Source organism: Nematostella vectensis, chromosome 1, assembly GCF_932526225.1.
Source record: "Nematostella vectensis chromosome 1, jaNemVect1.1, whole genome shotgun sequence".
NCBI lineage: Eukaryota > Metazoa > Cnidaria > Anthozoa > Actiniaria > Edwardsiidae > Nematostella > Nematostella vectensis.
The window spans coordinates 11,871,621-11,897,941 of NC_064034.1; the positions used below are offsets into that span (position 1 = coordinate 11,871,621).

The following is a 26,321-nucleotide window of genomic DNA, read 5'->3' on the forward strand; positions in this document are numbered from 1 at the left end:
CATCAATCATCACGGTACCATCTCGTTGCGCCCGCTTGACACCTATGAGACGTCGACCAAGTTTGGGTGTCAAAAGATGTTTTTTATCAGAGATACGAGTATCTTTGTTTTGACGTCAGAAATATTCATTTAATTACGTCATCGATGACATCATATATCACGGTACCATCTCGTTGCGCCCGCTTGACACCTATAAGACGTCGACCAAGTTTGGGTGTCAAACGATGTGATTTGGTGACAACAAATAGACGAATACTGGGAACCACGTGCCGCGAAAACTCGAATCGATGGCAGTAGCGGATTTAGAGGGAGGGTTTAACCCCCCTCCCTTTTGGGCTGCCAGAAAGGCACGAGTAACAAAAGATAATTACCCCCTCCCCCCCTCTGGCGAAAAGGTAGATCCGCTCCTAGATTGATTTCCGCCCCTAGATTGATTACAAATATCAGCTACCACTTTTTCTTATACCAATGCAACCTGTGTACGCGGCCCACCGCCAGAGAACTCCGCCAAATGGACCACAAAAATGTTTAGAAGTAATTCAAAAAAAGACCTCAAGGGCCTTGGAGATTGAAAAAAATCAAAAAATCAGTTTATTAGAGGGGAGCTCCTAGAAATGAAAACATCACTTAGCTTTAATATTTATATTGTGATAGTATTTCGTTTCATTTTCATTCTTTCATGTTTTCATCCAATGCTTCTTGACTGTTTTATAATAATCATTGAATCGCTGTTGTTATATGATGCAGTCACCAACAATGCTCAATGTGGAAAACTGCAAATTAGTAATGTATTGAAAGAAGAGATCACCTGTAATCAGTATATGGCCAATGCATCACATGATAAAGTTATCGACAAAAGGGGGAGAGGGGGATGCATACCTCCAGGAGACTGAATCCTCCCACGCAGACCAGTAATACATAGACTACCAAAATCTCAAACTAACGAACCATTTGTTCGTGATAAAAAAAAGACTTAAACAAAAATCATGTGACAGGCTTCACCTAAACGAAAAAAAACCTCCCCCTTCCCAAGGGCCCAGATTCAAATAATACTCTGGCCCTCTTGCTAGCCAATGATTTTGATTTATTATATTAGTTTGTAATTGCTTTATATAAAAAAAGCAATGCTTTCTATGGTCTGGATCTTATTTTGTATCTATTTTCATCTATATTAAAGATAAAAATATATAGCTTTGTAGAGATTTGAATACAAGTCTCCTGGTATAAAAGCAAACTGTTATATGGTACAGCTTCAACCAAATGACAGTTTATTCCCTTTTATTCCTTAGCCAAGGTTAAAATCAGAAACTAGTTACAGCTCTAACAAGTCTGCATGACTAGCATTCGTTTTGATTTAGCATTCTTTTTAACGCTTTTTTCATTTCATAAATATTGTTCAGATGGATTAAGTTCTAAACAAATAAGACAAGAAATGAATAAAAAATATTTTAAATATATATGCTCTTTGGTAGAGCTGCTCTCTGAGAAAAAACTCACAGTTAGCTCCACGCATCTTCTAGCATCCCATTATTTCTGTAGACGATCATCTGTGAAGAGAAAATGAACCCACTTTATTGAAATTCTATGATACCAATATTTTTTGGCACGTTACTCAACCCCCTTCCCCCTTCCCCAAGGACCCCTCCCATTCGAAACGTTGACTGATCACAGAAAATCCCCAACGATGGTGGAAAAACATAATTTTTTGCCAAGTTTATTCTTGTTAGTATTCCCAACATTAAAACAGATTAAACATTAAATCAAGTTTGATCGTGTTTCTTTCAGGAGGCTTCGGGAAAATTAATTTGAAATTAATACCAGAACACGGCATGACACGCAGTTTCGTACTTTATTATTTTGGAGTGTTTTACTTTTTGACAAGAACAGAAATTATTTTCTCTCCTCGGTTTGTTTAAATGGTGTGCTAAACCAAATTCATAGCGGAGCCAGCGCGGCCGCAGGCCGCGCGCGGAGCTCCATAGGTATAGAAATATGGTATAGCTATGCGACTTGGTTTTGGTGGTCATCACGCGGGTACCCTGTGTGTCACAATCCATCCAGTCAATCGTGCAACTCCCAGACCCTACTCGATCTTAAGCTGTTGTGTGTTTTTTACCGCCTCGCTTTGTGCTGCAAAGTTCGTATGTTCACAAGAGGAAAGGCAGCTTGAAAATAGTATTTAATGAGAAAATAAGCGGATTCAAATGGGCTGAAGTTTTTGAGGAAACGTTTTGTCTGAAATACGAACCGATGTAAAATCCCGCCCGTGGCAACAGCAGCAGCTAAAAAGAAGACTAAGAGGAGAGGCTCTACACTACCATTCTGTATTCATTCACGTCTATATCTATGCAAGGAGATCCTGAGAGGAAAAGGCATTGGATTGATGTCTTTTTTCAGCTATAAAAATCATTCACTTGTGTTGACGAATTCCTTGCTAGCAGAAAGATCACGGTTTACAACAAAAAGCGAACACAACCACTAGGCGACAAACATAAAGCGACAAAAAAAAAACACTGCCAAGGTGAGTTTTTGACGATGATTTGTATTGAAAATATGACATTTTTTTCCATTTATTGTTGTGCTTTTATGATGTATGTTTGTTCGCTTTTTTCCCCAAAACCAATCGCTCAAACTAAAACATCGTACCAGCTTTAGTATGACGTCAAGACGACATATCAATGTTATCTATCCTTGTTTTGATTGGCTAAAATACCATCTACTTGAATTCCGATTGGCTTATAATTTTGGCACTTGAATGGCTTTTATCCAACTGACAATCGCCATGAAAATGTTTACTTCGTAAATACTTACTTACAAGTTCTATAAATTCAGGCGTATATTCCTCACGGTAAGTAAGAATTTAACGACAGAAATACGTAGTAGTCTAGCTGCTGTATCAATGACACTTAGCTTGTTCGATTTATACATATGTTTTTAGAGTACAGATGTTTACAAGTTTTCATTTTTCCCCATACTATTCCAGATTGGAACAGCCTTCCGGCGCAAATTGCTAGAGTTCAATACTTTCATTTAAGACCTTAGTCTCGAAATAGGGCTGTATAAATTATTATAATATACTGTTTTAGTCTTATTTAAATATGTACATTTATTTATCTTGGTATAATGCAACTCAGCTTACAGTAACCGAGCATTAAAACTGAGAATTCGTGGTTTAACAGACAATTTGAGCATAACAACATCCTTTGATATTCTTCGTTCTCTCTTTACTTTATTGACAGCGTTGAGATATTTAATCAAGGCTGACAAATATCATCCTGTCATATATTGCTAAAGAAGACCTTTCTTGTCTTTATATCCTGTGTATTTAGTCTTTTTGAAGATACAGCAACTTTTTCAACATTACAGTTACAAGAGAATTTTTTCATCGAAAATAAAAACCAAAAATGCAACCTATATTTTTTTGCTCAAGCTTATATTGTCTGCATCTTGCATACTATCTAATTTGTTTATTTATTTTTATTCAAATAGTTATAGAAAATTAAGAAGGTTATAAATGGGATGATGAAAATATTAATTTGAAAGAAAAACAAATACCCCAGTTAATTGTATTCACTTTTATTTAGGTGAAACCAACCAAGGACTACCCGAGGGTCATGATTGATGCTAAAGGCTGGAAGGCATAAGAATAGGCAAATGTAGCTGGGATTTTTCACTTTGATACAGCAGTATAAGTGTAATAGGGTTTTTAGTGCAAGATGCTTTGAGTAAACAAGCGGGAAAGGCGGTAAGCGCTCAGTGAAAAATTTCCTGTAGAAAGAGAAGAAACAACTCAAACTCTAAAATACTCTACAATGTTTAGGCATTTTGTAATTTGTGGCGCATGGCGCAATAAATAATAACAGGATAATTTTATTACCAAGACCTCGTTAGAAGTGAACATGGGAACTTTCTTGAAATGCGCGACGGAATTTTCCAGTTCAACATTCTATACTTCACCTTTTGAGTGAGTATGCCTTACCTTCCGAACGCAATAAAGTTGCCTCTGTGTATATGTGAAGTGAGACAAAATAACACCAGCAAGTTTAGCAGAATGAACCCAAGAATGAACCCAAGTCGGGCTGATCTATTTTGCGAGCGTGAATATTTGATCTTACCATGTGTACAAGGGACTAGTATACTAACCAATCAGCAGAACACTTTGTCTGTCATTCAAATTACAATCACCAAATCACAGTTCACTGCTGAGTCAATCGTACAAATAATAACCGCATATAAAACAATAGTCTTTAATTTGCGTAGTCAGCACGTGAAAATGCGCGTGACAAATTTCAGCATCACTTTTAACTCACTATAAATTACAGCGATTCGCATAGTTTCAAGGCCCACTACCAAACATTTTAAAAAGAAAAATCTTAAAAAGAAACTGAACCAAGGGGTCGTCCACACTAGCACGGGTTCAAAAGTATCCGGATTCGTGTTGCCAAAACAGATAGAACTGAAATTAGTTCACTTTAAATTATTTCCCTTCAAATTCCCGAGATGCAACAAGCACACGATATATACAATGATTATTCATAACATCAATAATATATAGATTTAGGCATTGCCTAAGAGTGGAACTCCAAGCCAAAACTTTGCATATCCTCGCTCGGTAATTTCGATATCAATACGAAAGCCTGCTTGCGACGCTACCGATGACGTCACACATCACGTGACTATCTCCTTGAACTGCATAATATTTTTTGAGTTTGGTTGTCTGCCGATGTTTCTACGCTTACAATTTTTAGTTGACAACTCATTCGCATCCACACCATCAAAACTTGCTAATAGTTATGTGGCTGTCAAGTCACGTGATCTGTGAAATCCATAACGTATTAAACAAAAATGTCCACATTTCATGATCGAAACATCTTCAGACAACAAGACTTTATAGGAGATGCCATGGAAGGTGTCAGAAGGGGCCAGCAGCTAGTCACCTGATGTGTGACGTAATCGATCATAAAGTCATAAAAAAATTACGCATCTAGAGCCCCACCTACACTAAAAATTTTTAGTGACAATTTCTATGTGACAATTTTTATTTGCTAGTGTATTTTGCTAGAGCAAGTCGTCAATTTTTATGTGGAAACTATAGTTGCTCAAAAGCTAGCAGTTTGCTTTTTCTTGGCAATTAAAAATTGTCACACATGAAAAATCGCTAGTGTAGATGCCAGCAAATATAGTTGTCAACTAAAAATTGTAAGCGTAGAAACATCGACAGACAACCAAACTCAAAAAATATTATGCAGTTCAAGGAAATAGTCACGTGATGTGTGACGTCATCGGTAGCGTCGCAAGCAGGCTTTCGTATTGATATCGAAATTACCGAGCGAGGATATGCAAAGTTTTGGCTTGGAGTTCCACTCTTAGGCAATGCCTAAATCTATATATTATTGATTTTATAAATAATCATTGTATATATCGTGTGCTTGTTGCATCTCGGGAATTTGAAGGGAAATAATTTAAAGTGAACTAATTTCAGTTCTATCTGTTTTGGCAACACGAATCCGGATACTTTTGAACCCGTGCTAGTGTGGACGACCCCTTGGTTCAGTTTCTTTTTAAGATTTTTCTTTTTAAAATGTTTGGTAGTGGGCCTTGTAACTATGCGAATCGCTGTAATTTATAGTGAGTTAAATGTGATGCTGAAATTTGTCACGCGCATTTTCACGTGCTGACTTTAAAACGCAAATTAAAGACTATTGTTTTATATGCGGTTATTATTTGTACGATTGACTCAGCAGTGAACTGTGATTTGGTGATTGTAATTTGAATGACAGACAAAGTGTTCTGCTCATTGGTTAGTACAGTCTACGGACTGAGTGTGAATTAATGAGTTTTCACACCCGGGCCATGCGTTTAGTGAGGTGCTGTTTTGCTATTTCACCTAATAACATCGGCGGGAAATTTGAGGCAAATAACTCTTCAGAAATATTAGTACCTAGACGTTTTGCAGCGCACTTTGAAAAGCAAAGAATTTTGTTGCCACTTCAAGAAAGAGTCTTACAATAATGTGCTAGTAGAATTTGTAGAAACAACATTAAAGTGATGCATTCTACCGTTTTTACGAAGCTATGTTTCTGGTACGTGTCTGGCTACTTTCTACTTTCGAATTTTTGGGCAACTATATTTAACGGTATCGGTTAAAATATCGGTTAAAAATCTCTTGCACGCCAAATGCTTTGAAAAAAATATCCGGTTCACCCCAAAACGTGCCCCCCCCCCCCCCCCCCCCCATCAAGAATCAAATGGTCGGCCTCTTAGTTTTACATCTTTCAATGGAATTTGTTTGCTGCAAAATTGTTGCATTGTCCATGACTAACCAGGCGGCAATTACAGCCAGCAACATGCCGACTCATTGTTTGGTTTGGACGTAAAACGCAAAACATATTGCTCTTCAAGTTAAATGGTTTTGCAACATTATTGGAAAACTAGTCGAGTGTCTTTGTTTTACCGCAGTGCAGTGTTTGGGCGAGACAATAGATAGCAGCACGGTAATATTCTGATGTTACCATCACTCCAAGCTAACTCCGTTACAGGGGGACGTTGGGGTTTGTGGTATTGGCCTTTTTTTGCACGAAATTGCAACAAAATTGCAAAAAAACATGCGGTGAGGCGGTATTTAAAAACTCGTCTGCGAGATTTTGCTAAGACGGCGGTATTGCGGTAAAAAATTTAAATATTGCGGTGTTAATTAGTCCTGCGGTTCTCGGAATTTGCCCATTGTATGTAATGATCTAGCGGAAAACCTGGTAAATGCCGGGGTGTCGCTCATGCCTTTCAAAACCTCGTCCTTCTATGCGGTATGCGATATTTTAATTTTTTTTCCTGCGCTACTTTCGAAACTTTTGAAACGGTTTTGCGGTAATAAGACCCCCCAACGTTCCCTCCTTAAACCCAAAAAAACAGTACAATAAAACCACAGATAGATTGCTAGAACACTTGTGATTTATTTGCTAGAAACAAAAGACAATTGTGACGTTTCTGATAGACGTTTCTTAGACTTTCATTTCCTGTACCATGGCTTTAATAGCGGCAAACGTCTCGACTCCTGTTGGCAGGATCTGATTGGCGGGTAGAACGAATCCGTACTTTCCCTCGTCCCTCAGTTCCAATCCATACGAGTATTCGATGCCAAGTACACCGGTTGCCCAGTCCATGGTTCCGCCAGAGGTTGCATCTAAAATTGAGTATACAAAAGAGTTTTTCAATCTTGTCGGAACGGAAAGACAGGTAAACGGAAGGACCTGCAGTTGGACAGAGCGACGGACAGGCAGATAGAGAGGTAGAGAGACTCTCAGACAGACGGACAGACAGATAGAGAGGTAGAGAGACTCTCAGACAGACGGACAGACAGATAGAGAGGTAGAGAGACTCTCAGACAGACGGGGACAGACAGATAGAGAGGTAGAGAGACTCTCAGACGGACGGGCAGGCAGATAGAGAGGTAGAGAGACTCTCAGACGGACGGACAGGCAGATAGAGAGGTAGAGAGACTCTCAGACGGACGGACAGGCAGATAGAGAGGTAGAGAGACTCTCAGACAGACGGACAGACAGATAGAGAGGTAGAGAGACTCTCAGACAGACGGACAGACAGATAGAGAGGTAGAGAGACTCTCAGACAGACGGGGACAGACAGATAGAGAGGTAGAGAGACTCTCAGACGGACGGACAGGCAGATAGAGAGGTAGAGAGACTCTCAGACGGACGGACAGGCAGATAGAGAGGTAGAGAGACTCTCAGACGGACGGACAGGCAGATAGAGAGGTAGAGAGACTCTCAGACAGACGGACAGACAGATAGAGAGGTAGAGAGACTCTCAGACGGACGGACAGACAGATAGAGAGGTAGAGAGACTCTCAGACGGACGGACAGACAGATAGAGAGGTAGAGAGACTCTCAGACGGACGGACAGGCAGATAGAGAGGTAGAGAGACTCTCAGACAGACGGACAGACAGATAGAGATGTAGAGAGACTCTCAGACGGACGGACAGACAGATAGAGAGGTAGAGAGACTCTCAGACGGACGGACAGGCAGATAGAGAGGTAGAGAGACTCTCAGACAGACGGGGACAGGCAGATAGAGAGGTAGAGAGACTCTCAGACAGACGGACAGACAGATAGAGAGGTAGAGAGACTCTCAGACGGACGGGGACAGGCAGATAGAGAGGTAGAGAGACTCTCAGACAGACGGACAGACAGATAGAGAGGTAGAGAGACTCTCAGACGGACGGGGACAGGCAGATAGAGAGGTAGAGAAACTCTCAGACGGACGGGGACAGGCAGATAGAGAGGTAGAGAGACTCTCAGACAGACGGGGACAGGCAGATAGAGAGGTAGAGAGACTCTCAGACAGACGGACAGACAGATAGAGAGGTAGAGAGACTCTCAGACAGACGGACAGACAGACAAACGAAAAGCTGACGTACAGCAAACAGAAAGAGGACAGACAGAAAGACAGACAGATACACAGCCGTGGACAGACAGACAGATAGTCAGAGGATCGGACAGACAAGGGACGGACGGACAGACAGGTTTGTTTTGGTTTATGTGTATCCTTTGCAAATCATGGCTACGCCTAAGATTTTGTGAGATGGCATCGAGGCCAATGGCTTTTGTATCACTTACAGATGATGATAGAGGATGGTCCCAGTCTGTAGTGTGTGCCATACACCTTTCGCAATGCCTCTACAGCCTTTTGTCCTGCAGGTTTCTGTCAAGAGATATTAACAGTTTATTTAGTAATGACTTTTACTTTAGTTACGGACAAATTCTGATGTTACGGAGGAAACGCAAATTCAATCTAAGAAAGAATGGTCCCCAAAAATTTGCATTGCGAGAAAAAAAAAAACTAATCGAAGGTTCGCCTAAGCCCAGTTAATAGCTCCCATTCTGATAATTAGCAAACGATAGTAGTGATAGTAGTGATGTGACGATGCATCACTCGTTTCGTGAAGACTGACCACTTTAGTGTTATATGCCGGGGGATACGCCCTGTTGAAACCCCATGACGTCATCCAGAGCTGGCTGTACGCGTGAATATCCATGTAGCCGATAAGTGACTTCCGGTTCCGGTACAGGTAGCGAGCAACGTTCAACGCTTCCACTTCCGAGAAGGGCCTGGGTCCACGGTAAGTGTCTCGGCAAGGATCAGAGCTTGTACCGACACCTATCAATCGAGGTTCATGTCAATCATCAATTCCTGCCCTTCATTTATCCTTGTCAATCATTTATCGATGCCATGTCAATCATAAGTATCAATGTACCTCCCCACTTGAAGCTCCAGTTTCTGTTTGGGTCTGCTCCATAGCATCCTCCGTAAGGCTTGCGTGTCTTCCTCCACATGCGGTTCTGACCAGACAAGCAAAAAACGAAAAAAAACATTATTAAACAATGTGCCTCTGATAGCCCTAAGCAGCCCCCTCCAAGAGCAGTACTAGTATCAGCATGTCCTCGTACCCTCCTTACCATTAGGAGACGCAAAAGAAGTTGCAAGAGGTGAAGAAAGAGGACGGAAAAAATCCACTTTCCTTTCTCCCTAATTCACATACTTTCGTGTGATTTTCACGCGCGCATAAACTCTTACGTCTCCGTTTCCATCTTTGCCTTCATTTCCTTTCGCTATTAAAAAGAAGGCTGAACCAACGCTATCGGAAAGACCGAGCAAAGAGACGAAAAGTAAGCGCCGTATGCTCGAGCATAAACTTACGTGTGTGTGGGTATACACGTATCCATCAACGTTGAGGATAGGCATGATAACGAAGTCCATTTTGTCCAGCATCGCCGTGACTGTCTGGTCCTTACCATACTTATATAATATCTGGAAAATAAGACCACATTGTAGGATGATCGGTCGAGATGGGTCGAATTTATTAGGGTGACCTCACAAGTCACAGCAAATGTTACTAGCATGTCACGCACACCACGACTTATACTAGACGTAAAACTGTACAGGACTTTCTGAACTCACGTCAAATCTAATGTCACACTACATGTTCGTTCCTGGGTGTGTCACACAACACATCACGCAACACACCACATGTCACGCTAGATGTCACTAACTTGCATGATCAGCAAGGACAAGCAAATCGCCTGTGTGATCCACTCACGGGCATGTCACACAACACATCACACCACACGTCACTCTAGATGTCGTTACCTGGTTCAACATGTACATGCAAGTCGCCTGAGTGATCCATTCACGGGCGTGAATGCCGCAATTCATGAAGAACGTCTTCTTCCCTCTTCCTGAGCTGATCTGTGATTACAACGCAAGTCACGTTACTAGCAATACGAGTGGTACTCAATAATTCGGGGCCTGCTACAGCTGCTACGGTAATTTTATTAACCAAATTCATTAATCGGCCGATTGAGAAGGATACTTTCTATCACATTGTATTATGCTACGATAACAAAATGGCGGTATTATTGGCCTATCAAGGAGTACGCAGCTGCTTTGTCTCCTATTATCTTTGTTCTACAAAGGAGTTCTTTTGTCTCTATTCTTCTCGTTCTTTGTGTCGAGGTGCGGATATTGTTCATTTGCCCAATCAAATTGCAGCTTGTAAGAGCTGCGTACCGACCCTATCAAGAGTTAACAACAAACCTTGACGGCTTTCATTGGTCGGCCCTCATAGGTGTTTCCCAGGTTCTGCATGGTGGCGAGTTGGGAGTGTTGTCGCACCAGATTATCCATCTCAGTATAGATCTGCAAGGAAAGCAGTGAACATTTAACTATGCCATAATCCTGTCAATCACTCTTCGTGCAAATTGATCGGAGTAACAGGATCACTCGCTGCGCCCATTCTCCGCGAGCAGGCAAGAGAAGATGGTACCTCATTATTAAAAACAAGGACCAGGGAGAAATATTAAACTAACTACACTTCTCCTAGTGCCTTGGAGTTGGCGTTCTCCGCAGGAGGCAAAGAGGGTTTTTTGTCAAATAATGCCATCGATACCAACCTCCCCTTATGCTGTATGCATGTTGATGTGTGACGTTGCTTGTGACTAAACATGATGTAACCGTACATGACGTGTTCCACGCTGTGTTGCGTTATATTATTTTACGTGACACAACGTGACACCTACCGCTTTGTTACGTGTTATGTCAACGCTATGTTGCGTATGCTATTGTGCTACGTAATGCTTAGTGACACTGACCGCTTAGTTAGGCGTTATGTCGTTGTTGTATTGCGTGATGTTACGTTACGTGACACAACGTGACACCTACCGCTTTGTTACGTGTTATGTCAACGCTATGTTGCGTATCCTATTGTGCTACGTAATTCTTAGTGACACTGACCGCCTAGTTAGGCGTTATGTCATTGTTGTATTGCGTGATGTTACGTTACGTGACACAACGTGAAACTGACCGCTTGGAAAGTGTTGTATTTCTGGTAGTCAAAGCCAGATGAGCGTGAAGCAGGTGGGTTCTGTTTGCTGCTGAGAGCGTCGAGGTCGGGAATCTGTATGGTGAACACGATGCTTTTAGAGGCCAAAAGCTTGGCCAGCTTGGCATAGTCATCGTGCGTCACGCGGATATCCACAGGGACACCCACTTCCGCTGGGTGAGTCCAGAAATCCAACTCAAAGTCCTGTAAGGTATTGAGTGACAGTCATAATTGGGACTATCACTAGACATTAAGGACACAGAAAAAAATTAAGCATATATATTGCTGATAGTTGTAATGATGAGGGAGAGGGGGAGAGGAAGATGATGGAGGTGCTGATATGATTGACAATGATGATGTTAAAATGTTTAATAATGATGATGTTGAAATGTTTAATAATGATGGTGTTGAAATGGTTGATAATGAAGGTTGTCAATGTGATGGTTGTAGTCTTTGATAGTAACGATGACAATGAACGATTATGACGATGTAGATACTAATTGAAAACAAAAATGATGATGGATAATATGACGTTGATGATTGGCTGAAATCGAAATGATTGACATGACGATCATTTGAAGAATGGTGATGTGGATAAAGGGAGTGATGTCTTTTTGCTATTGTTGATGATGATGGTTGGTTTTTGGTTGATGATGATGGATGGTGGTTGGATGGTTGATAATAATGGGTGATGGTTGGTTGGTTGATAATGATGGATGGTGGTTGGTCGATGATTGATGATTGGTGTTCGGCTGATGATTAATGGGTGGTGGTGGCGGCGGTGTGCTGGTGATGATATTAGGGTAACACTCACTGTGTTGCTGTCGAGAGATGCAATAAAGTCTAACTGCGCCTTTGATGAAGGAGTCAGCCGCAAAACGCGACCCCTGAAAAACACGTGCAACGATAATTTTAGGGTTGTGATTCACCTCTGGTAAAACAAGTGAGAGAGGCAGATTGATGAATCATAAGGAGAACTTTACGAGGAGGCGTACTTGAGTTCGAGACTTTGTTCGACGTATTATTATGTAAACGCTTCTAAGCAGAGACATACTTTTTTTTCTTGAAAAAGTGGGAGAGAAATCGTCATGGGTTGAATATGATATCCAAGAGACCTTAGCCCCTGGTGAAGGCTGACTTGCTAATATTTCTGGCAGCATCGCAGTTCTTTTGAGAAATGCATTCATTTTAAATATCAGGGGTTGTTTTGAAATGATGCGTTTGTGACAATATCCAAGAAGCACGACAGACCCCGGGACATCAACAGTCGTTATCGTTCAGGTTTGTCTTTTAGGTGCATAGCTCGGAGCGCGTTTCAGAATGGTCATAGAAATATCGTGTTGCGTCCCTAACTTACTACGCCATCATGGCGATTCTCTGTGACTTTCTATCTTTTCTTTGCCCTGTTCCTGTAAAAGCGGTTTTGCCTTTTACAACCCAGCGCAAGAACACGCGCATTGAAGTAAGAACACTAGCGTGAGGAAATCAGACAGCAGCGCTCGCTTTTGCGATATTAAAATAAAAATAGAAAAAACACTTTTGAAGTGTCAATATGTAAGCTAGAAAGTGCGTATTAAGTTTGGCCCGCTTCAATGAAAAACCAACTATTACCCCTTAAAATTCTGGCTGCCGGCCTAGGGGCCAAAGTGCGTATTGTTATTCGTTGCGCTTGACAGGGATTCACTGGATGTTGATTGGTACTACCCATTTGCCTCTTTTGGCCAATCCGTTAAAATTGACTTAAATTAACAATCAATTGATTAATCAAACGAAATAAGGCATCAGCCCAAACATTTCTCATGACCAAACCTAAACCAAAGCTATCAATACTGCGCTATCCATTTGAGCGTGAAACGCCAATAGTTTTGTCGATGAGTTTTAGCGTTAAAACTATACGTTTTGACGTAACAACAGCATGTTGTCAAGGCAAGCTTTAAATAATGTTAAGTATAAAAAGGCAAGTGGAATTTTAGCGGGCTGTCTGATTTTCAGGGGTGAAGCGATTGAAGCTGTCAAACGTTGGGATGTTTGAAGGACGCATTCTTGACTCTAGATTTCTTTTGACAATAATGAACTATACTCAAGTTTAAGTCCAATACGACCAAGATTTGAAATATTTATTCGTCGACTTAGGGGAGGCGAAAAATGTGTTGTATTTATTTTGCGCATAACTCTTTCCAAATTTTAGTGAACAACGAACAACTTATTTTGAACTTGTTCGCGACAATAATCAATTTCCAGGGAGAATACATCGTGGCTGAGTCAAACACGCCGTGAATTTTTATATCTTCAATGTTCTTAATTTTTTACCGAGAGTGTAACCTTTGTTAGCACCTTGAAAACAGGATAGCACTGTAACATAACTTGATACTATTACATAGGTGGTACTATCAAAATTGATGATATAATCAGGATAGTTATTCTTGTGTTTTCGCTTACATTGGGAAAATTGATTATATAATCAGGATAATTTTTATTGTGTTTTTACTTACATTGGGCCGGCACTAGCGGCACCGATAGCCAAAAACAGCAGAATCACCGCAGACCTCATGAGTCTTCCTTCGTCTCTGATCTTCGATCAAGTGTTCCAGGATCAAACGTTCCACCGTGAGGTAGGCTAGAACTTCTGTTTCAATATTTTCAGGTGAATCAACTCTGATTCGAGATTGTGTTGATAGTTTATGATTATTGGTGTCAGACGGGACAATAAGGTTAAAGCATCAATCACTCACGTCGCGTTCACTATTGACAAGAGGTGAACCGGGCTATTTATGATAGGATGATGCAAAATTACTCGTTTGTGCAGATGGAATTCGTATTTACGGAAGTCTAGCACTGAAAGGAGAGCTGAATCAGCATGTGTGCGGAGCTGTTTAGAGGCTGGTCAATAGATAATTGATTCGTAAGAGTGCTAGTTGAATCTAAAAAACATTGAGTCATCTATTTGGTAAATTTATAAAATGATTTAAACTCAACATATGTTAAAAATTTCATCTTAACAAAAGAGTCCGCAACTCCCTTTCCGTCTGTTAACTCGAGCGAGACTCTTTTGAGAGAGAGAGGCGGGGGGTGGGGGGGGGGGGGGGGGGATGGGCGTACTCCCTAGTAAGTGACGAATCAGCAAACTACTGTTTAAGAAGGTTTATGGTTTTGAGGAGTGAGAGATCACAAGCAATAAAATAAAACTGCAATGGGACGTCCTTAATTTAGTTATTAGTTAAAACTCTAAGACGATCGTTTACTTTTTTTTCTATTTATAGATTAATAAATTTTAATCATCGTCGGTTAATTAGTTTGAATTTAAGTATTAGTCAATTTTGAAAAAAAGTGGTCTAGTGCCTGCGCATTCGCAGTACCATATCCTTAGCAGCATGACGCACATTATTGTTCTCAGGCATTCTCGGCCTAAACGGTGGAACAAAGCTCGGAACTATTATAGTCCAGTCAATCTAGGAAATTTTTATGCCCCAGGTAAAACTAATTGCAATAGAATTTCTCTCAGCGAATTTTGAACAAGTGATACAACCTAGTTTAACATACTAAAAGTCCCCAAAAATCCCTTTGGTGGAACCATAGTTAATATGGTTACTATGGTGGAACATCCTGAAAATATGCGAATCATTTCGGGGCAAAACCACAGGGTACCCGCGTCGCTAAAACGGGAAAAAATACACGTCTCAATCAGTACATTTAAAAAGCTATTTGTCAAAGTTGATTAAAGACTCAGTTTGGATATCTAAAAAAAGCAAATTGCCCCTGTTTTATATCTTTTTTCAATATTTCTGTATTCCAAAAACCACAGGGTACACGCGTCTAAAACTCTTAAAAAATCGAAGTCGGTAGAATGTTCGTAAGCTATGAAAAGCGAAAGCTGCATGCGTCGTAAGCATAAATAGAACCCGAGGCACATACAGCTGCCGCTTTTAATATCTTGCGAACATTCTACCAAGTTTATCCTACCAAGTCTCCTCCACAGGTAGCCCAGGCAATGGTTTCGAAGCTTGTTCGTAGCTTGGAATCGGCTGTTATTCTTAGAGGTAAAACGAGTGGATTGAAGTCGCGATTTTTTGTGAAACATTGCCAATAAAATTGTCTTACAACTTAGAACATGTCTTGTTGTTGTCATATTTGTGTGTAATATACAATTTTGTGGGGTTTATGTAACGGAATATATGACTTCCCTCCCCCTACTAAGGAAAGAAACAAGGTTGGAGGCGCCATTTTCGGTAGCACTCAAATACCGTCGAAATTCGCGAGGAAAATACAACAAACGAAATATTTTTATCTCGCAGACCTATGCCAGGGTACACTTACATTCGATATGTGGCAAAACATCCGAGCTAAATCATTTTCCCTGGCCGCTAGCCATTTTTTAAAACGAGTAAGCAGCGATTTGAATCCTTGACCGGCGCCTTTGGTCAATTAGGTACGCTCGGCTGAACACGGGAGCGAAAACCTCAAGAAAACACAAAGTGGTACTGATTACTAGAATAGTCTCCAAAAGCTTTATTAGACAACATAGATGCCCAATGGGGTCATACGTAAACGGGCACAAGGCCAATGCACGACGTACCCCCAAATGAACAAATAAAAAAAAAGAATGAATATAAAAACTAACTGTGGTTGCAGTTGCGATGGAACTTGTACAGGGTAAGTCTACCTTTAAATACATCGATAAGTAGAACCTGATAGTGATTCTTTAGGAAATATTCAAGCGCGAGTAGGTCAGAGAACTTTATATGGTTTTACAATACGATTGAAATAAGATGCTTTAAACGTCAATGTTCGGCAAAGCTCCAGAGATACAGTTGAGGTTGGATTCAGTTTACGAGTATGATTATGATTTACAAAAGTGACATAAGGTTGAACACTAAGGTCGGTAATTTCGAAGTTACACTTCATAAAAAAAAAATTGGTCGTAGACCAACGGTAGTAGATCGAGTTTTAGAAGTCGCTTTTTATAGCTCAAGTCCCCGATCTTGGATCTTAGAATCCAGCGGGTGGCTCTACACTGCCGGGGGACCAGACTTCAGTGGCGAAACATAGCTGCGACTTGACAAGGGCCAGGTGCAAAGTACGCCTGACCCTGTATCTGTAACTAGGACACATGTCCTCTTGAGCAGACCGAGCATTCTGTTGGCCTTGGACACACAGAATATGGGTGTCCCATGTGAGATTGCTTGATATTGTCGCATCTGTTGATGCGATGTAGGCTTGTGGCGCCAAGCTGATAGTCCACTATTGTTTCTTTCGTGAGACTGTCAAGACTTTACACTTGGTAGCGTCGAAGTCGATATCTGTTTCGTCGCTTCACTTGTTTAGACTTGACAGGTCATCCTGAAGAGCTTTACAGTCATTCATCGAAGATTCTTCTGGTATAGCTTTGTGTCGTTTGCGTATATAGCGGTGTTAGTGCCTCTGTCTGTGGCGTCTGGTAGATCGTTGATGAAGGTCTTAAATAGAAGGGGGCCAACTAGGCTTCCTTGGGAGGCCACGCCTTCTATAACAACCCTAGCTACTGAGTTTGTTTTTTTATACAAATTTCAGTCACGGACGCTAAAATATTTGAAATAGAAATAAAACATGGACAAGTTGCATTATGTCGACACTTAAATAGTGTTTTTAATAGTTTTAGACCAATGACCTTTTTAAATTTTCTGATTTGACTTTTGACTTTTTTCACATTTATTTAGTGTTTTCGACACGGGTACCCTGTGGTTTTTGGAAAGTAGAAATATTGGAAAAAGATATCAAACAGGGGTAATGTGCCTTTGTTTCGATATCCAAACTGGGTCTTAAATCGACTTTGACCAATGGTCTTTTAAATGTACTAATTGATACTTTATTATTATTAGTATTTTATTATTTTTCCGTTTTAGCGACGTGTGTACCCTGTGGTTTTGCTCAAATGTAAAAAAAACACATATTCAAGGGTGTCCAACAAAATGGATTTTGGGAGACCTTTAGTATATTATCTAGGTGGTATCATTTGCTCAAAATCCGTTGAGATAAATTTTATTGCAATTAGTTCCACCTGAAACCACAGATTGACTATACAGGTAATGTTTTATTCCCCGGCGGGAATAAAAATTCTCGTTCCCAGTGCCTCATCCATCTTTGTCAGTTTGACTGAGGGACCCAAGCACAAAATACAAAGGACGGCATTCTTTTTATTTCCATTTCCATTATTTCCATAATTTTCATTTCTTTCCTAGAACAAAAAAATTCGGAAAAATACGAGACTCGGAGTCCCTGTTATTAGAATTATTCTTACGAAACACACACACACACACACACACACACATACGCACCGATGGTGGTTTACGAGGACCATGACCTGAGACCGACTTAGGAGGACCGGTCAGAAATGTACGTAAAATAGGTTATTACCACGTAATTCAAAACTATATATAGTGAAAGTGTATAAATAGACTGATTTATGGTGTTTAAAGGCGTTTTAATTTCAGTGATGATACACACTTCGGTTTACGAGGACCGGATAGAACAAACCGTACGTGGTTTACGAGGACCGGGTAAAAACAAGCCTTACGTGGTTTACGAGGACCGGTTAAAACTAAGCACACATGGTTTACAAGGTCCAAGTTGAGCTATCGCATATCTTTTAAGATATGTCATATGTGATATATTTATTTAGCGTTAGAGAGATCACCATGTTGAGGTCGAGAGTTCTCTGATTTCTGACCGTGGTTGCCTGTCAGCACATCATTTGGGTTAATTTAGCAATACGTCTCTTCAGTAAAATAATTAAAAATGAATACACTTTTGCGCTATGCGGGATTGTTATTTTTTTTTTTTTAATAAAACCCTGGCAGCTACAGTAAAAACCTACAATGATTTGACTTTTTTTCACTCACGGGAACCCTGCGTCTATTTTTCGCGCGTTTTGCTCTTGCAACTCGCGGCCATCAGCCAACACGGTGGTTTGGCAAATGTTTTGCCTTTTTTTTCGTCGTGAAAACCAAGAAAGATCGACACACTATAATATAAAGATGTACAAACGATGGATAGAAGGATAAACAATGGAATTTGAAAGAAGGTAAGTAAAGTAAGACTCGTAAGACTTCACTTATTATAAGCTTTATTGACGAAACAGTCAAGACACAACTTCAAATTATTATTTTCCCGAAGTATCACGAGGGACTGATTGTTATTCTGGTTCGCCTTTGATATTAGGTTTTCGTCGGAGCAATGAAAATTCCTTGTGTTGACATTTTTCCCGCACAGAAGTATACAGCAAGTAATTGAAGTTCTCGTAAGCGAACACCTTGGGAACTGAGAATTGTGGTCGTTAACGGAGCTGGTCTTTTACGAGAGCTTGCTCTCATAAGCGACCACAAGGCGTCAAAAACTTGAACAATAGGTGTTGGTCGCTTACGAGAGCTTAATTAAAATGGAATCTAAAAATTGAAGAGATAATAACAGCCCTGTAATATTTTGGTTTATTGCTTGATTTTCCTTGCATTTATACATATTCTGGAGACAAAGAAATGTCAATCCCATGGTTAAAATCAAAGTTAGAAAATTGTAATTATGAAATTCTTCAATGGTTGCCTACTGGAAAGGCAGCTTTTGTGAAACATCACAACATTTCCGCTTTATATGTGATTCCAGCATGCATTTGATATGATGTTTATCAGGTGTTGACTGATGTTGTAAAGCAAAAAATCATTGTGGTCGCTTACGAGAGCTTAAAAATAAAAGAAAATCTCAGTTGGTGGTTTGAAATTTTGGTCGTTGACGGAGCTGGTCGCACCGATAAGTTGGTCGCTTACGAGAGCTAAGAATTACAGAGTTTTTGTGACAATTCAATCGGTGATTTGTGATCATGGTCGCTATCGGAGCTGGTCGCTTACGAGAGCGGTCGCTCGGAGAGCTTCGACTGTACTTATAATTAGAAGTAAGCTTTCTTAAATATTAACAACTGATAAAGGATACCTTCCCACTAATTCAGCTATAAAAAGGATAGGAAATTTCTGGGGTATTTGTCCGCAAACCAATGTCTCTCTTGTTATAATAAATTAAGCCACACTATTATGGACTGCCATGACTTTCCATTGCATGACTACCATGACTTGCCATTGACTACCATGACTTGCCATTTGTCTACCATGGACTACCATAGTTCTCAATGGCAAGTCAGGGTAGTCCAACCATGGACTGCCTTACTTTCCATTGCATACAATGGACATCCAGAAATAAATAGCAATTTGAGTTCTGTTTATAATCTTTTAGTAATTTTTTTTAAATTCACCAACTAGATGGACAAACTTAGGGTTATGACTTCATGATTACTGTCACATATAGCAGTTCCGTATCACTAATGTAAGTTGTAGCACCATGATATATAGTTACAAAGTAAAGTGCAATTGCTACACCAAGCATGCATGGATAGTCAATGACAAGTCATGCCAGTCCATGGTAGTCATGATTGTCAATGGCAAGTTATGGTAGTTTTAATCATGGCAATCCATGGTAGCCAATGGTAAGTCATGGCAGCCCATGGCACTAAGACTGTTCTGGACTGCCACAACTTGCCATACCATGACTTGCCATTGCATGACTAAAACATGATTTGCCATTGTCTGCCATGAGCTGTCATAGTATTCATAACTTGCCATTAACTACCATGGACTGTCATGATTTAAAGAACAATTTCACATCTGGAGATAATTAGCAATTTGAGTTCTGTTTATAATCTTTTAGTATTTGCAGAGACAATATTTTTTTTCTTTTTAAACTTTATTTGATTTGAATTTGCCAACTTAGCACCTTGGTAATAAGCTGAATCTGTTCATTTTTTGGGTACTACACATAATTATAAGTTTTATTTACTCATTCACCATCTATCATGAGAAAATAATTAGCTTCCATGATAAATTGAACATAAAAGCAGAAGTGGTGATTCATCCAATGAAACATTGACCAAAACTCTCATGACTTTTTGAGGAATAAATGATACTTTCATCGGCTTTGAGGCCTAATTTTTTTTTAGAATTCACGAACTAGATTGACAAACTTAGGGTTATGACTTCATGATTACCTTCACATAAGCGGTTCCGTATTACTAATGTAAGTTGTAGCACCATGATACTGTATATGGTCCAAAGTAAAGGGCAATTGCTACACCAAGCATGCATGGATAGTCAATGACAAGTCATGAAAGTTCATGGTTGTCAATGGCAAGTTATGGTAGTTAGTTGCAAGTTATTAGAGTCCATGTTAATCATGGCAATCCATGGTAGCATGGTAAGTCATGGCAGCCCATGGCACTAAGACTGTTCTGGACTGCCACAACTTGCCATACACTACCATGACTTGCCATTGACTACCATGGACTGCCATATTACTCAATGGCAGGTCATGGCTGTCCACTACCAGGGACTGTCATGACTTAAAGAATGATTTCACATCCAGAGATAAGTAGCAATTTGAGTTTTGTTTATAATCTTTTAGTATTTACCAAGACGATTTTTTGTTTCCTTTGTAAACTTTCTTTGTTGAATTCGCCAACTTAGCACATTGGTAATAAGCTGATTCTGTTCATTTCTTGGGTACTACACATAATTATAAGTTTTACCTACTCATTTACCATCTGTCATGAGAAAATAATTAGCCTCCATGATGAATTGAAGATAAAAGCAGAAGTGGTGATTCATCCAATAGAACATTGACCAAAACTCTCATGAATTTTGAATGTATAAACTATACACTTTCGAAGTCTTGAGGCCTAATTTTTTTAGAATTCACCAACAAGATGGACAAACTTAGGGTTATGACTTGATGATTACCATCACATATAGCCGATCCGTATCACTAATGTAAGTTGTAGCACCATGATATATAGTCACAAAGAAAAGGGCGATTGCTACACCAAGCATGCATGGATAGTAAATGACAAATCATGACAGTCCATGGTAGTCATAGGTTGTCAATGGCAAGTTATTGTAGTTAGTGGCAAGTTATTAGAGTCGATGGTAATCATGGCAATCCATGGTAGCCAATGGTAAGTCATGGCAGCCTATGGCACTAAGACTGTTCTGGACTGCCACAACTTGCCATACACTACCATGACTTGCCATTGACTACCATGGACTGCCATATTACTCAATGGCAGGTCATGGAAGTCCACTACCATTGACTGTCATGACTTGAAGTCAGAATGATATCACATCCAGAGATAAGTAGCAATTTGAGTTCTTATTATAATCTTTATTTACCAAGACAATCTTTTTTTTAAACTTTCTTTGATTTGAATTCGCCAACTTAGCACCTTGGTAATAAGCTGAATCTGTTCATTTTTTGGGTACTACACATAATTATAAGTTTTACCTACTCATTTACCATCTGTCATGAGAAAATAATTAGCCTCCATGATCAATTGAAGATAAAAGCAGAAGTGGTGATTCATCCAATAAAACATTGACCAAAACTCTCATGAATTTTGAATGTATAAACTATACACTTTCGAAGTCTTGAGGCCTATTTTTTTTTAGAATTCACCAACAAGATGGACAAACTTAGGGTTATGACTTGATGATTACCATCACATATAGCCGATCCGTATCACTAATGTAAGTTGTAGCACCATGATATATAGTCACAAAGAAAAGGGCGATTGCTACACCAAGCATGCATGGATAGTAAATGACAAATCATGACAGTCCATGGTAGTCATAGGTTGTCAATGGCAAGTTATCATAGTAAGTGGCAAGTTATTAGAGTCCATGGTAATCATGGCAATCCATGGTAGCCAATGGTAAGTCATGGCAGCCTATGGCACTAAGACTGTTCTGGACTGCCACAACTTGCCATACACTACCATGACTTGCCATTGACTACCATGGACTGCCATATTACTCAATGGCAGGTCATGGAAGTCCACTACCATTGACTGTCATGACTTGAAGTCAGAATGATATCACATCAAGAGATAAGTAGCAATTTGAGTTCTGTTTATAATCTTTATTTACCAAGACAACATTTTTTTTTAAACTTTCTTTGATTTGAATTCGCCAACTTAGCACCTTGGTAATAAGCTGAATCTGTTCATCTTTTGGGTACTACACATAATTATAAGTTTTATTCACTCATTCACCATCTATCATGAGAAAATAATTAGCCTCCATGATAAATTGAACATAAAAGCAGAAGTGGTGATTCATCCAATGAAACATTGGCCAAAACTCTCATGACTTTTTGAGGCATAAATGATACTTTCATCAGCTTTGAGGCCTAATTTTTTTTTTAGAATTCACCAACTAGATTGACAAACTTAGGGTTATGACTTCATGATTACCGTCACATAAGCGGTTCCGTATTACTAATGTAAGTTGTAGCACCATGATGATACTGTATATGGTCCAAAGTAAAGGGCGATTGCTACACCAAGCATACATGGATAGTCAATGACAAGTCATGACAGTCCATGGTAGTCATGTTGTCAATGGCAAGTTATGGTAGTTAGTTGCAAGTTATTGGAGTCCATGGTAATCATGGCAATCCATGGTCGCCAATGGTAAGTCATGGCAGCCCATGGCACTAAGACTGTTCTGGACTACCACAACTTGCCATACACTACCATGACTTGCCATTATGGACTGCCATATTACTCAATGGCAGGTCATGGCTGTCCACTACCAGGGACTGTCATGACTTAATGAATGATTTCACATCCAGAGATAAGTAGCAATTTGAGTTTTGTTTATAATCTAGTATTTACCAAGACGATCTTTTTGTTTTCTTTTTAAACTTTCTTTGATTTGAAGTCGCCAACTTAGCACCTTGGTAATAAGCTGATTCTGTTCATTTGTTGGGTACTACACATAATTATAAGTTTTATTTACTCATTCACCATCTATCATGAGAAAATAATTAGCCTCCATGATAAATTGAACATAAAAGCAGAAGTGGTGATTCATCCAATGAAACATTGACCAAAACTCTCATCACTTTTTGAGGTATAAATGAAACTTTCATTGGCTTTGAGGCCTAATTTTTTTTTAGAATTCACGAACTAGATTGACAAACTTAGGGTTATGACTTCATGATTACCTTCACATAAGCGGTTCCGTATTACTAATGTAAGTTGTAGCACCATGATACTGTATATGGTCCAAAGTAAAGGGCAATTGCTACACCAAGCATGCATGGATAGTCAATGACAAGTCATGACAGTCCATGGTAGTCATGGTTGTCAATGGCAAGTTATGGTAGTTAGTTGCAAGTTATTAGAGTCCATGGTAATCATGGCAATCCATGGTCGCCAATGGTAAGTCATGGCAGCCCATGGCACTAAGACTGTTCTGGACTGCCACAACTTGTCATACACTACCATGACTTGCCATTGACTACCTTGGACTGCCATATTACTCAATGGCAGGTCATGGCTGTCCACTACCAGGGACTGTCATGACTTCATGAATGATTTCACATCCAGAGATAAGTAGCAATTTGAGTTCTGTTTAAAATATTTTAGTATTTACCAAGACAATCTTTTGTTTTCTTTTTAAACTTTCTTTGATTTGAATTCGCCAACTTAGCACCTTGGTAATAAGCTGAATCTGTTCATTTGTTTGGTACTACACATAATTATAAGTTTTATTTACTCATTCACCATCTATCGTGAGAAAATAATTAGCCTCCATGATAAATTGAACATAAAAGCAGAAGTGGTGATTCATCCAATGAAACATTGACCAAAACTGTCATCACTTTTTGAGGTATAAATGAAACTTTCATTGGCTTTAAGGCCTTTTTTTTTTTAGAATTCACCAACTAGATTGACAAACTTAGGGTTATGACTTCATGATTACCGCCACATAAGCGGTTCCGTATTACTAATGTAAGTTGTAGCACCATGATGATACTGTATATGGTCCAAAGTAAAGAACGATTGCTACACCAAGCATGCATGGATAGTCAATGACAAGTCATGACAGTCCATGGCACTAAGACTGCCACAACTTGCCATAGAAAACCATGTCATGCCATTGACTACGGACTGCCATAGTACTCAATGACAAGTCATTGTAGTCCACCAACATGGATTGCCATAACTTGCCATTGAATACCATGGACTGCCATGTCTTGCCATTGAGTACAATTGCTATTGTCTCGCTACTCCATCCATCACTAATAGACCAATAGTAACTCAGCCAATCAGAATGCAGGATTTGTGATAGACCTTTTTTGGTGAATTAAAAAATACAAATATCAAGGGGCACCTCGATTTTTTCATACAACACTGAAACTTGGAAAAAACGATGGTGTCACATATCCGTTTTTTCATAATTCTTTTAATGTGAAATCAAAGTAAAATACAGATTTTGAACTTTTTTTTAGAAGAACATTTAGCTTGATAGTGATAGTTTTTCGTTACAGAATTTCCTAATAATAGCTCTTCCAATCTCCATCAGCTCCTAAATCTGATAAAACAGCAGAGAGTTCATATAATCATTTTCTATTATAGGTTCCATTTAAAAAATATATCAATGGACATCAATGGATAGCACTTATGGGTGTGGTCAACAGCAATTCTTACCCCTAAGGGATAGTAAATCAGGTGTGGTTGAATCAATTTTTTAAACATTGCACTAAAATCACACATATTTTCAGTATTCCTTTTTATTGCGTTCCTCTTTACTGACTTTTAAGATTGCTGTCATCTAGTCTTAAAATCCTTTTGTGATTGGATAGGATGATCCATTGGCATGAGAGTGAGACCCCCTAAGGAATAGCAGAATCGAAAAAGTCTTTGAACACCCTTTATAGGATAGCAATTGGTAGAATTTTATCATAACCTAAAAGACAGGACAATCATCCTCTTCTACTTTCATAGAGTACCCCCCTCTCCCTTCAGGGTTTTGTCTTAAATGCTGTTCTCCAAACTTTTTCAGGTGAATCTCACTTACAAGATAGACTCCGAGAAAGCTACCAGCTTAGAAGCATGATGCTAGGGCAGGATTTATGTAAGGCAATTGTATTAATGCAGCTCAGCAAAAATTAACACAACCTGAGTAACAAACAGATAGATAATAATTTTACAAATGAAAATTTTCTAAAAAAACTGAACCAGAATAATATAATAAACTAAAGTAGTAAAAAATTTTGAAAACAAGTTCTAGAGCTTATTTTATTCATTCCTTCACGAAGTGGGCTGAAACAAATGTGCCAATCCGGTCGCCTAGTCCATGGAATGTTGGTAAAAATAGGGTTTCTTTTTTTTTGCACACAAATATCATGCTTAATGTACCGTGAACCCCCTAATAATTTAATATGGGGATCTAGTGTGTCTATGGTTCTCTACAAGGAGGGTCAGTGTTTCGGACCTTTCAGAAAAGGGTACATTTCAAAGACTATTAGCCGAAAAAACAAAGAAGAGGAAGTTTCTAAAACTTTTCAGCTAATATTTGCAATATTTCTTCTAGAAAAATTATTTATTCACCTTGGCAAATACAATATATACTAAACTAGCGTAATCTTCTGATATGCTTTTATATAGAATGTATAGTGTTTTAATGTATAGACTTAAATTCTGAAGAGAATAAAAAACACCCATTTTGCTGTATTTGCTTCAATTTTCTTGAACACATGATAGTACCTCCTTTAAAACCTAATGGAAGCTATTCCTGATAAAAAAACAAAAAAAATATGTATATACAACCTTTTTCAAAATTAGTCCATGAAGAGAATAAAAAAACACCCATTTTGCTGTATTTGCTTCAATTTTCTTGAACACATGATAGTACCTCCTTTAACCTAATGGAAGCCATTCCTGATAAAAAACAAAAAAAATATGTATATACAACCTTTTTCAAAATTATGTTTTACTATTAAAAAATACCATGAAACTCGTCAAATTTCTACTAAATGTAGGAAAATGCGAATAACGGAGAGTACCACACACGG

At 39.2% G+C, this 26,321-nt stretch overlaps 1 protein-coding gene and 3 long non-coding RNA genes across 4 annotated transcripts; 2 read left to right on the forward strand and 2 right to left on the reverse strand.

Annotated features, from left to right (window-relative positions):
- Positions 1–1,216: 1,216 nt before the first annotated feature.
- On the reverse strand, positions 1,217–4,113 carry LOC125570833. The gene is made up of 2 exons (XR_007313146.1): positions 3,980–4,113; positions 1,217–1,547 (listed from the first exon to the last, which is right to left on the reverse strand). It is a non-coding gene; the product is annotated as an uncharacterized LOC125570833 (long non-coding RNA).
- Positions 2,769–4,365, forward strand: LOC125570843. The gene is made up of 2 exons (XR_007313157.1): positions 2,769–2,848; positions 3,585–4,365. It is a non-coding gene; the product is annotated as an uncharacterized LOC125570843 (long non-coding RNA).
- Positions 4,366–6,928: 2,563 nt separating this feature from the next.
- Positions 6,929–14,043, reverse strand: LOC5517430 (carboxypeptidase B-like). The gene is made up of 10 exons (XM_048734252.1): positions 13,886–14,043; positions 12,208–12,280; positions 11,376–11,597; positions 10,610–10,711; positions 10,163–10,261; positions 9,713–9,823; positions 9,270–9,354; positions 8,967–9,172; positions 8,632–8,716; positions 6,929–7,180 (listed from the first exon to the last, which is right to left on the reverse strand). The coding sequence occupies exons 1-10, from the start codon at positions 13,942–13,944 to the stop codon at positions 6,999–7,001; spliced, it is 1,224 nt and encodes a 407-aa protein (XP_048590209.1). The 5' UTR covers positions 13,945–14,043; the 3' UTR covers positions 6,929–6,998.
- A 4,229-nt stretch (positions 14,044–18,272) lies between these two features.
- LOC125573640 lies at positions 18,273–25,980 on the forward strand. The gene is made up of 2 exons (XR_007314143.1): positions 18,273–18,450; positions 25,310–25,980. It is a non-coding gene; the product is annotated as an uncharacterized LOC125573640 (long non-coding RNA).
- The last annotated feature ends 341 nt before the right edge of the window (positions 25,981–26,321 follow it).

What these genes read in the sequence shown, in the direction of transcription:
- LOC5517430 (XM_048734252.1), bottom strand. Translation starts at nt 13,944, where the DNA reads ATGAGGTCTGCGGTGATTCTGCTGTTTTTGGCTATCGGTGCCGCTAGT. An exon ending in GACCAATGAAAGCCGTCAAG is followed by an intron (nt 10,262 to 10,609) that starts GTTTGTTGTTAA and finishes TTGTAATCACAG; the next exon opens with ATCAGCTCAGGAAGAGGGAA. An exon ending in CTGGAGCTTCAAGTGGGGAG is followed by an intron (nt 9,173 to 9,269) that starts GTACATTGATAC and finishes CTCGATTGATAG; the next exon opens with GTGTCGGTACAAGCTCTGAT.